We start from the raw sequence: 9,751 nt of genomic DNA, 5'->3' as shown, positions 1-9,751 counted from the left end.
GCGGGCTCACGGCGACGCCGGCCTCTGTCTCGTCGGCGACGCGGCGCCGGACCCGAGCGTTCGACTCCATGGCACACAAGATCGATGCCCCATCGTATGCGATGCTGCAGGACCTCTGAGAAACAGTACATCACGGGTCGACAGGCAACTTCAACACCCTTGAATGGATCGCAGGAGGTCGGTCGCCTACGCATGGACTAGGACATCAAGCTCTACTATCGTTCATTAAAGGTGCTTCTTGCTAACCTATCATAGCAGCATCCTGCACGAGCAGAGTGACCAGGTGCTCGCGCCGACAGTGGTTGAGTGCAGGGATATTAGAAAGTGAATCATGGGCACTTGAGGTGACTTGAGATCACTCACTCTTCCTCGTTGCGCCAAATCTCGACACCGATGATTGACCCTGGTAGACACAACATTGTGGTGACAAACCTGCGTCACCCTGCGCCACCAACCACGCTTGCACCCGTCCTTGAATCGCAGCGACAAGGGTCACTGCAGCTTTGGTCGCACACGAGGAGCTGCAGGCCATGTACTCTGCATGGACTAGCCGGTGCACTACTCGTCGAGTCAAGCGAAGACGCCGTCAAGGGCAAGGAAGTCAGCAAGGCGACGCATATGCGACGACGCTGATATCCCGCTCCAGTCACACGGCAAGTTGGGCTCGTATACTGGGCGCGAGTGTTGCGAGAAGAAGACGAGCTCATAAGACCGCTTCTTTCCGCCAATCCTGGCCGACGCCATGAGCATGTGGCAACCATAGCATACAAACGTGCACTACACCACGTGCCAGCTGCCGTCGGCGTAAGATCTTGGCGCACGCACTGAAAATTGTGATACAACCAAAGGCTCTCTAACGCGGCCTCGTACAGCTGCCGTTTTCTCTTTGCTTCACTCATTTCGCGTTTCAAGTCGTCGCTGGTAGCATGAACATCAACCGGCCGCACAAAGGAGGCCTCAAGATGGGCAACTTTTTCGGCACCTTTGGCTCGCCGATCCGCACTCGCACATGGAAGCGGCGGCCAACGACCGCGACGACCCGTTCCGGAAGCCGCCCAAGCCGCACCACCACTTGAGCCCGCACGAGAACGTGTACCAGCGCGCCAAGAAGAAGGACGACGAGCAGCCAGCAAAAGAACCCGCTGGTGACGATGGCACGGACATGGCCGACGTGGCGACCGTCAAGAACAACGGCGGCCGCGTCGAGCGCAAACCGTCGGCCAACGACTTTCCCGCCGAGCCACCGCGCGCGCCGCAGATCCAGCTCGACGTGGCGCGCAAGGCCAAGATCCCGCTCTTCTTGCGCTCGCCGCTCTTTGGCGGCCCCGAAGAGAAGCCGGAAGCCGTCCCGGCGCGTCCGGCGCCAGCGCCGGTGCAGCCACCGACGCCCCACGCGGTGCCGGCCGTCGGGCGCCCGGTGCAGTCGCGCAACATCAACTTTAACGAAGTGTCGCTCGGCCGTGTCATTGGCGAAGGCGCCTTTGGCAAAGTCCACGAGGGCAAGTGGCGCGACCGCCCAGTGGCGGTCAAGCTTCTTATCTGCCAAGAACTGCGCCAAGACATCCTCGAAGAGTTTCAGAGCGAAGTCGAAATCATGAGTGTTCTCCGGTTCGTGCCCTCTCTTGACCCGGACGAGGATTGATAGGAGAATGCTTTAGGCACCCCAACATTTGCCGCCTCCTCGGCGCGTGCATAGACCCGCCTCATCGATGCTTGGTGGTCGAGCTCCTTCCGCGCGGGTCGCTCTGGGGTGTGCTTCGCACGAGCCGCTCGATCGACGAACTCATGCGCATCGGGTAGCGATGCTCCTCTGCTGCTAAGCCTCATCTGCTGGCGTAGGTTTATCAATGACACGGCCAAGGGCATGAGCTACCTGCACAACTTCCAGCCACCGATTCTCCATCGCGATCTCAAGAGCCCCAATTTGCTCGTCGACCGCAACTACGCGATCAAGATCTCGGACTTTGGCCTCTCGCGTGTCAAGGCGCATGTTCAGACGATGACGGGCAACTGTGGCACCGTCCAGTGGATGGCGTACGAATCTCACTAGTCCTTTCTAGCATGGACGATTCATGTCCACGCTTAGGCCCGAAGTGCTCGGCAACCAAAAGTACACGGAGAAGGCCGATGTCTTCTCGTTCGGGATCGTCATCTGGGAGTGCGTCACGGGCGAGTGCCCGTACGACGGCATGACGCAGATCCAGGCGGCGCTCGGCGTCCTCAACCGCAACCTCCGCCCGGTCGTGCCCAAGACGTGCCCGCCCTTCCTGGCGCAGCTCATGAAGGCGTGCTGGGCGCGCCAGCCGGAGCTCCGCCCGTCCTTTCTCCAGATTGTGAGCGCGCTCCGCGACTACACGATTCGCAAGAGCATGGAAGAGCAGAAGCACTAACTTTGTCCTACGTTATATAACAAGAAACAACCTACCACGGTGTGTAGCATGCAAGATCGTGTTGTGGTTGTTATCGTGGTCCACGTCCTTGCTCGCGCTTACAACATGAACGGAAGCTGGTTGCCGGCGACGAAGCCGCGCTCGCAGCCGTTGGCGTCGATCGTGACCGTACGGATGACGCCGCCCGAGCTACCGTCGCGCGCCATCGCATGCGAGAGCGCCTTTTGCACAAATGCGACGCACTCTTCCTTGGTCATGCCCGATCGCCAGTGCGCGTCGACAAAACCGTAGATATACGTCGAGCCCGACCCGCCGATCGCGACTTCCTGCTCGACCAAAGCGCCGCCGATCGGCACCGAGTACACCTGACCGCCCTTGACGTTGTCGTAGCCCGCGACGATGATGCCGGCCATCAAGCGGTCCTTGTTCTCGTAACAGAGCTTGCGGAACAAGTTTGCGGCCGTGTGCACCTTGGGCAACGCGTCGCCTTCGAGCTCGTCCGCGTGCGACGCCATAAAGTGGCGCACGTAGTCCGACAGCGCCTGCGTGTCGGCTGCGCTGCCCGACCGGCAGCAGTAGATGCGGTCATGGATCATCGTGAGCTTGTCCGAGACGCGGTTCGCCACGTACGTGCCGGTGGACGTACGACTGTCGGCGCCGAGGACGACGCCGCCTGCGTACTTGACCGCAATGATCGTCGTGCCCGAGCTTACTTCGCCGGCCTTGAGGTTGTAGCCGCTGCTCTCGTCGAACTGCGTCGCGTTGCTGCTGCCAGCGCTGCCATACCCGTACCCGGACGCCATGTTCATCTTGGATCTGCTCTGTAGGCGGCTCCTTTGCTTCTGGGGTGCTGCTGCTTTCGTTGCACCTCTATAAAAACATTAAAACCAGGTATTCACTTTGACAGGATTTCGGAAGATCGCGAAATCTGTGTCAACGACGACCGAGCGCGAGGAGCCGGGAGCTTACAGGACGGCTTCCAAAGACGACGCCAGGCACGGGCTCGCCACGCATGGACCTCCTTAGCGAGGTGTCGGATGCGAAACGAGCACTCGACGAGGCCATCGCTGCACAAGAGACCGCCATCGACCCTCTGCATGAAGCAGCATTCTTGCAGGAAGCATGTATTAGTAGTAGAAGAAGTGGGGCTAGTGGTGGTACGAGTGGTTGTGGGCCTCGCCGTACTGCTGCTGCACGACACGCTGGGCGAGGCCAAAGACGCGACTCGCGAGCTCTTCGTCGTCAAAGGACCAGCGCATGTTGATCGACCAGTCGGTGCTCACGTCGACTTGAACCGACCCGACTTCGACGCTCATGGGTCGGCGCTCGATCGGGTACTTGCCAACGCCCATCCACTGGTGCAGCGCGCGGTAGATGCCGTCGTGCACGTCGCTCACATTTGCTTGCATCTCTTCTTCCGGGTCGTCCGAGTCGGGCGCGTCGTTCACGAGGAGGTCCTGCAGCATGAAGCTCGCGCCGCCCGACCGCTTCTTGACCTCCTTCGGGCGCTTCGAGATCGCCGACGACTTCGGGTACTTCCACGAGTGGTCGTACTCGAGCGCATGGCGCTTCTTCTTGAGGCGGCGGAGACTGCTTTCGCCATAGACAGCCATCTTCTTGCGCGGCTCGGCCACAAGGAGCGTCGTCATCGGACCCCGGTTGAACGCGACGTTGGAGCGGACGCGGACGCCAATGTCTCTCGGGACGCTGAGCACGAGGTCGTCGTCGCCGAGCACCGAGAAGGGCGCGAGTCGACCGTCGCTTGGAATCGCCTCGTGGAAGCAGGCCACGTGGCCGTCGTCGACGCCGGCCAAGACCACATGGTGCCGCGGGCGGAGCTGGCGCGTGAGCTCGGCCACGTCGCGCGCGTCACCTTCTTCGCCGCTCGGAAGCTCGTGCACGCGACAGGTAATCGACGCGTGGAAGGACTTGGAGAGCTCGGCGCACACTTCATTGTTGAGAAACGCGCGGTTGATGGTCCCTTTCGTGCAAAACTCGGAGAGCACGAGGAGGTTGTTGACGTGCTGGCCGATCGCTTGGAGGGCCGACGCCGTGTCGCCACTCGTGAGCGAAGCGCCTTCCGAGAAGACAACCATGGGCGTGTTCGGCTCCTCGAGCGTCTGGAGACTCGGGAGTTTGTAGACAGGCAGGCGCGTTCGATGGTTAAACGCGTTGGTGTACGAGTCGAGCAGGAGTGCGTGGTAGAACGGTGTGGCTTGCTGGTGCAGTAGTGTGTCGGACGTGACGTAAATAGGCACGTGCGTGAGCTCCATGCGCACCCAGTAGTCGGTGAGCATCGAGAGGATGTCGTGGAAGAAGCAGCCGACGCCAAAGACAGGAATCACGACTTTGCCGCGGAGGTTGATCACGTCATGGATGACCTTGCAAAACTCGCGCTCAATGACGGTCCGCGTCTCCGAGACAGTCACCGAGTAGTTGCCGCGGATGAGTGCAATGTGCGGCGGCCGGGGTGGCAAGCTCGCGGGCAAGAGCACGCGCGAGCCGTGGAGGTTGAACCCATCGACAAACGCCACCTAGCGCCCAGCATGTCATGGCCGTTGACGAGACAGCGATCACATGATGATGTACCTGCGTGCCGTCGACCTCGATCGTGTAGAGGCAGCCGCCGGCGACGTGGCCGGCGCGGTGGGCCGTGATCGTGAGAAGCGTGCCGCGCGGGTCCGTGTACACGCATGGCTGGTCGAACGCGAGCGACGAGATGGACGCGATCGCGCTGTCGTTTAAGAACGACGCGTTGCCGTCGCCGCCTTTGGTCTCGCGCAAATGTGCGGCAGGAGCGCGCGCGTCGCGTGCGTCATAAAGATGGTCGGCGGCGGCACCTTGCTGGTCTTGTCCTTGTTGCGCCGATTGTGGTGCGTGTTGTAGACAGAAAGGAAGTGTGGGAGCATGCCGCTGCTCGAGATGCGCCAGTCCGTGACCAAGACGGCGCTCACAATGCTACCTTGCGGCAGCCCTATCGTGGTCATTGACGTGATCGCCGTCGGCGCCGATGGCGACGGGTCGCCGCAGTTGAGCAAGATGTACGTCTCGCCCACGCGGAGGAGCGCGCCCTGCACCGAGCCCGCGAGCTTGATGATCGACACGAGCGCGTGCGACGAGCTGCCCGACCCGTTCATCTGGCCGACCCCACGTGCTGCTGCTGCTGCCAGTTTTGTGCGACGTGAGAAACACACGTGGGAAATGCAAACCACACGATGTGAAAAAGGCGGGGTGCCGTACAATCCACCATCTCGGACTACGGACAACAACGCCGCCTGCAAGCACACCCGTCAACATAGCCTACCTTGCATCCTTTCTGGGAATCGAATGCTATCCGATACGACGACGGTGCCATTATTGCATCGGCACGGGCGCAGGAGAGCGTGGCATATGCATTGCTAGAGGTTTTGGCGGTGTTTTTCACGTGGCCAGTCGTGGTAAACTGCGAAAAGACATGTTTTCGCCGCAATTCGCTGCGCCTGCCAGAACCGGAAAGCCGAGCCGCCAATGAATTCCGGGAAAACGCCCCACTTCCGCCTCCAGCCGCGCATCCGCCGCCGGACGCCGCTGCTGGACGTCGCGATCGCCGTCGTCCTCGGCGGCGTCTCGGGCGTCTACATCTTCAACGACACGCTGCGCAAGGTGGGCATGCCGCCGGGCATTGAGACGCCGGCGCCGGCCGCCGACGCGCCCGCATCGACCTCGTCGACGTCCTCGCCGGAGGCATAGACCGCCCTGTATATCGTAATAGACCAACTTGTTGGCCTGCGTCGAAGAGCACTGCTGCGACAAAGGTCATCATCGATCGTATGTGTACTAGGATGAGGAGGACGCAGGGAGAAAGAAGCTCGCTAGTGCTGGGTCTGCCACCCGTCTTCGTCTTGCGAAAAGCTGCTCGACCGGGTCTTCTTGGGCTGCTCGCGGGGCGTCGTGTCGCGCGTCCATGCGCCGCGGGTCGACGTCGCGTTGCCATCGCGCTGCTTGCCCCGGGACGTGTTGGTACGGTCCATGGTGGACGACCGGTGGCCGCTTCCGTTCTCGCGCGAATGGCGCGGGTTTGCTGGCGTCTCGCCCGTGGGCGTGCCCTCGCTCTCGTCGTGCGTGCGTGCGCCCTTCTCGCCCGTGCGCCACACGGTCGTGTTGCGGAAGCTCGAGTTGTCGTTGAGCGACGTGTCGTGGCGCTTGTACTCGAGCACGACAAACTGCGGCAAGTTGAGCAGCTTGCGCATGGTATCGCTAGCCAAGGACAACACTAAGAACGGATACGACGACGAGCAAGGCGCACCGTATTCTGTAGCAGGCTTCGTTGTTGTCGGCGTTGCGGTTCCAAAGCGAGATGATATCCTCGTTGTATCGAATGGACATGACGGCGCCGCAGATCTCGTTGCCGACGTCAAATTGCTCGCCAATGATCGCTAGCACCTACACGCAGATATGCATGGTACGCGCGCCAAGACGAGAGAGTGTATACGAGGTCTTCCCAGTAGCGCGACGAAACGCCCTTGCGGATGCGAATCATCCACTTGCCGCCACGACGGTTCGCCGCGTCCTACATTGGCCATGCGCTCGCACCATGTATGTGCAGCTCGTGGAGTACTACCTCCCACATGGGCTTGATGCCCGTCTTGAAGAGATGGTAGTCGGTTGTGTTGGAGAGTTCGTTGGGCCGAATGAGGTAGTTGTACAGGCGCCAGAAGCCCTGCACGGTCTTGAACTCGCCGAGCTCCTTGATGCTCTTCTCGTAGCTCTCCTGGTCATCCAGCTGATAGAGATAGTAGGGCGTGTGTTCGTCGGCCACGTACCGCCGCCTTCCCGCCCGTGTTCTTCTTCATGTACCAGAAGCAGTACGAGTTCTGGATCGCGGTCTCTCCTGCGCCATCATCGCTGCCATGAGCCACGCCCATGGGCGGCGACGCTCCTACCTTCCGCGTCCGCCATCGCTTGTCTCGTCGTCGCCGCTGCTGGAGCAAGAATTCGGTTCAAAAACACGGGCGGCCGTCGCTCGGTGCCACTGTACAAACGAATATTTACGAAAAACGATCCATTTCTACAGGTTTATGCGCGAGAGTACGTGGCACGCCCACGGACGCCCACGTACCTTGCTCATTCCGTCGCCTCTCACGCGGCAGCTACAGGCACACTGCGTACTCGCAGCTCGTAGCTCGTAGGTAGTGTGTGCATTGAAATTAGTGTGCGAAGATACTCATAGACGTATCCTCGGTCGGTCGTCGCGGCGTGTGGGGTGGCTTGGCGATCTCGGGCGGCTCCATGCGATCCTGCATGTCGGCGAGCTTGTGGTTGACCGAGGTCAGCACCTTGTTGTAGTCGCCAATGTGTCCGCCGAGCATGGCGGAGACGGACGCAGCGTACGTTTGCTCGGCCTCCAGCGCCGCGATGCGCTGGGCTTGGTCGCTACTGCGCCGCGCCATCTCTTGTTGCAGCTCTCGCACCAGCGTTTCGTGGGCGTCGAGGCTCGTCACAAACTCGGAGCGAAGCGCGTCAAGCTCTCCGAGGACGTCGTCGAGCTGGGTTTCTTTCTCGCGCCGCAACCGGCGCTGGACTTCGGCGTCTTCGGCAGCCTCGTGCAGCCGGCTCTCGGTGGCGCGTAGCATGCCGACATGTGTCTCGAGCTGCATCGCGATCGACTGCACGGACTCGGTCAGCTTGGTGTTCTGCTCTTGGGCGTGCCGCAGCTCGGTCTTGGTCGCTTTCAAGTCGCGTTCGAGGAGCTAGTCATTGATGGTATCGTGACACTCGCCCGCAAGTTGAATGGTAGAGAGGCTACTACCTCGTAGCGGTGCGCGTCTTGGGCGATCGTGCTCGTGGCGGCAGCGACCTTGTCCTGCAGCTCCTTGATGGTCGCGGATTTGTCGGCGCCGCGCTTGGTGTGGTGGGCGGCCTCACGCTTCGCCTTTGCCGCTTGGTCTTGGATGGATCGGAGCTGCGCGGCGTGCTGCGAGAGCGTCTCTTCCCATAGCTGCCGCACGCGCTTGGCGTCGGCTTCGGTGCGCTCGAGAACATCGTCGCGCTCGGCGGTGGCGTGGGCGACAGCGACCTTGGCACGCTCGACCTCTTGCTCAAAGTGATAGATGGTTCGGCGCGCGCGGTCGGCCTCGGCCTCGAGGTCCTTGATGATGTCGGACAAGGTCGCGCAGCGCTCGTGGGTCTGGCGCTCGTTGTGTTCGGTGCGCGCCATGCGTTCGGTGAGCACCTCGATGCTGCTATGGGCCTCACGCACCTTCTCCTTGAGGTGGATCACGTCGCTCTGAAGCTTTTGGTTCTCGACGAGGCAGCGCCGCTGCATCTCGTTGCCTTCCATGAGGACGCGCGCCGCCTTCTGCTGCTCTTGCGACAGCTTGCGCTCGACCTCGCGCTTCTCGGCGCGCAGCATCTCGCACTCGCCTTGGAGGCGCTGGATGACCATCTGCAGCGGGTTCGACGACGACGATCGCGTCGTCACGGGCGGCGGCGTCATCGGCTCCGCCATGCCACTCTGGTCGGACGCAAAGGCGCGAGCTAAAATTACCTGTGATTGGCCACTTGTTCGATTTGGCGGGACTTTAATTCGTGTGTGCAATCCTCTTGATTAAAGTATTGTATAACACTAATTGACGTGGACTGGTGTGTACCCTACGAGTTACGGATGGTATCCGGAAAACGTCCAGGTAATGATGAGGATCCTGCCAAAAATGCCCCATAGGCCTGTTCGAGCTCGCTAGGTCGTGCTACCATGAAGCCAAGATCACATTCTTTCAGACATTAGGCTAGTGGCTATTAGTCGTCGGCGTTGCCTCGTGCCGCGTCATGGCGTGGGGCTGACAGGACATGGATGATCCGTCTTCGCACGGAGCGCAGCCTTCAAGAGGCACTGCATGGCACGCTCCATCGCATTCACGTCTCGGAGCACTACGTTCTCCTTTTGCTCAAACTTGTTGACGAGCGACAGCAGCAAGAAGACGTCGAGGGCTCGATCGTCAGTCGCGGCTGCTGCGCACCGCGCTTCAACCGCCAACCTCGCGGTCTCAAGGCGGTCTAAGAGCGCGTGCTTGGACGCGAGCTCAAAGTCCATGAGCTGTAGCTGCGTATCGACGGCCGTCAAGCGAGTTGGCACCTCGGGCGTCGTGCTGCGTGGCCGTTCGCGCTTGGTCATTGTCCTTGGTTCAGCCAATGTTGTGATCCACGCTGCAACCGATCCCCTGCCACCATGAGAGCCTTCACCAAGCGATCATTGCGACACTGACGCAAACCAGGAATCACCCGTCTCCCACTGTAGACACCACCACAGCGCGCCACGTCATTGTACGGGGCTCCTGATTGGCGGAAACGATAATGGCGATCCTTGAAGATACAACCAAAGACGA

At 60.9% G+C, this 9,751-nt stretch overlaps 7 protein-coding genes across 7 annotated transcripts; 2 read left to right on the top strand and 5 right to left on the bottom strand.

Annotated features, from left to right (window-relative positions):
* Window positions 1-902: 902 nt before the first annotated feature.
* SPRG_10459 (TKL protein kinase) lies at window positions 903-2,444 on the top strand. The gene is made up of 4 exons (XM_012349584.1): window positions 903-1,608; window positions 1,659-1,796; window positions 1,840-2,034; window positions 2,087-2,444. Exons 1-4 carry the CDS (start codon window positions 1,010-1,012, stop codon window positions 2,388-2,390), a joined length of 1,236 nt encoding a protein of 411 aa, XP_012204974.1. The 5' UTR covers window positions 903-1,009; the 3' UTR covers window positions 2,391-2,444.
* On the bottom strand, window positions 2,430-3,253 carry SPRG_10458 (hypothetical protein). The gene has a single exon (XM_012349583.1). It carries the CDS (start codon window positions 3,197-3,199, stop codon window positions 2,489-2,491), a length of 711 nt encoding a protein of 236 aa, XP_012204973.1. The 5' UTR covers window positions 3,200-3,253; the 3' UTR covers window positions 2,430-2,488.
* A 235-nt stretch (window positions 3,254-3,488) lies between these two features.
* SPRG_10457 (hypothetical protein) lies at window positions 3,489-5,554 on the bottom strand. Its single transcript, XM_012349582.1, has 3 exons — window positions 5,231-5,554; window positions 4,980-5,165; window positions 3,489-4,924 (listed from the first exon to the last, which is right to left on the bottom strand). The coding sequence occupies exons 1-3, from the start codon at window positions 5,525-5,527 to the stop codon at window positions 3,539-3,541; spliced, it is 1,869 nt and encodes a 622-aa protein (XP_012204972.1). The 5' UTR covers window positions 5,528-5,554; the 3' UTR covers window positions 3,489-3,538.
* Window positions 5,555-5,897: 343 nt separating this feature from the next.
* On the top strand, window positions 5,898-6,119 carry SPRG_10456 (hypothetical protein; the record flags this gene model as incomplete). The annotated part of the gene is made up of 2 exons (XM_012349581.1): window positions 5,898-6,002; window positions 6,033-6,119. 2 exons carry the CDS (start codon window positions 5,898-5,900, stop codon window positions 6,117-6,119), a joined length of 192 nt encoding a protein of 63 aa, XP_012204971.1.
* A 64-nt stretch (window positions 6,120-6,183) lies between these two features.
* SPRG_10455 (hypothetical protein) lies at window positions 6,184-7,396 on the bottom strand. The gene is made up of 6 exons (XM_012349580.1): window positions 7,313-7,396; window positions 7,193-7,260; window positions 6,991-7,140; window positions 6,862-6,939; window positions 6,676-6,812; window positions 6,184-6,626 (listed from the first exon to the last, which is right to left on the bottom strand). The coding sequence occupies exons 1-6, from the start codon at window positions 7,326-7,328 to the stop codon at window positions 6,242-6,244; spliced, it is 834 nt and encodes a 277-aa protein (XP_012204970.1). The 5' UTR covers window positions 7,329-7,396; the 3' UTR covers window positions 6,184-6,241.
* Window positions 7,397-7,576: 180 nt separating this feature from the next.
* Window positions 7,577-8,917, bottom strand: SPRG_10454 (hypothetical protein; the record flags this gene model as incomplete). Its single annotated transcript, XM_012349579.1, has 2 exons — window positions 8,179-8,917; window positions 7,577-8,119 (listed from the first exon to the last, which is right to left on the bottom strand). Exons 1-2 carry the CDS (start codon window positions 8,875-8,877, stop codon window positions 7,577-7,579), a joined length of 1,242 nt encoding a protein of 413 aa, XP_012204969.1. The 5' UTR covers window positions 8,878-8,917.
* A 447-nt stretch (window positions 8,918-9,364) lies between these two features.
* On the bottom strand, window positions 9,365-9,540 carry SPRG_10453 (hypothetical protein; the record flags this gene model as incomplete). Its single annotated transcript, XM_012349578.1, has 2 exons — window positions 9,365-9,377; window positions 9,404-9,540. The coding sequence occupies 2 exons, from the start codon at window positions 9,538-9,540 to the stop codon at window positions 9,365-9,367; spliced, it is 150 nt and encodes a 49-aa protein (XP_012204968.1).
* Between the last annotated feature and the right edge of the window lie 211 nt (window positions 9,541-9,751).

The sequence above is a fragment of the Saprolegnia parasitica genome, assembly GCF_000151545.1.
Source record: "Saprolegnia parasitica CBS 223.65 unplaced genomic scaffold supercont2.55, whole genome shotgun sequence".
Classification (NCBI taxonomy): Eukaryota; Oomycota; class Saprolegniomycetes; order Saprolegniales; family Saprolegniaceae; genus Saprolegnia; species Saprolegnia parasitica.
The sequence above is the reverse complement of the archived record's forward strand: the minus strand, read 5'-3'. Positions and strand labels throughout refer to the sequence as shown.

Bases quoted from the DNA above. Each gene is read 5' to 3' on its own strand.
- SPRG_10459 (XM_012349584.1), top strand. From the start codon at position 1,010: ATGGAAGCGGCGGCCAACGACCGCGACGACCCGTTCCGGAAGCCGCCC. The intron at 1,609-1,658 runs GTTCGTGCCCTC...AGAATGCTTTAG, and splicing joins GAAATCATGAGTGTTCTCCG to GCACCCCAACATTTGCCGCC. The intron at 1,797-1,839 runs GTAGCGATGCTC...CTGCTGGCGTAG, and splicing joins GACGAACTCATGCGCATCGG to GTTTATCAATGACACGGCCA.
- SPRG_10457 (XM_012349582.1), bottom strand. From the start codon at position 5,527: ATGAACGGGTCGGGCAGCTCGTCGCACGCGCTCGTGTCGATCATCAAG. The intron at 5,166-5,230 runs GTGCCGCCGCCG...CATTTGCGCGAG, and splicing joins ACAAGGACAAGACCAGCAAG to ACCAAAGGCGGCGACGGCAA. The intron at 4,925-4,979 runs GTACATCATCAT...GCTGGGCGCTAG, and splicing joins TCGAGGTCGACGGCACGCAG to GTGGCGTTTGTCGATGGGTT.
- SPRG_10455 (XM_012349580.1), bottom strand. The intron at 7,141-7,192 runs GTACGTGGCCGA...CTGGATGACCAG, and splicing joins ACACGGGCGGGAAGGCGGCG to GAGAGCTACGAGAAGAGCAT. The intron at 6,627-6,675 runs GTGCGCCTTGCT...GTCCTTGGCTAG, and splicing joins GAAGCCTGCTACAGAATACG to CGATACCATGCGCAAGCTGC.
- SPRG_10458 (XM_012349583.1), bottom strand. From the start codon at position 3,199: ATGAACATGGCGTCCGGGTACGGGTATGGCAGCGCTGGCAGCAGCAAC.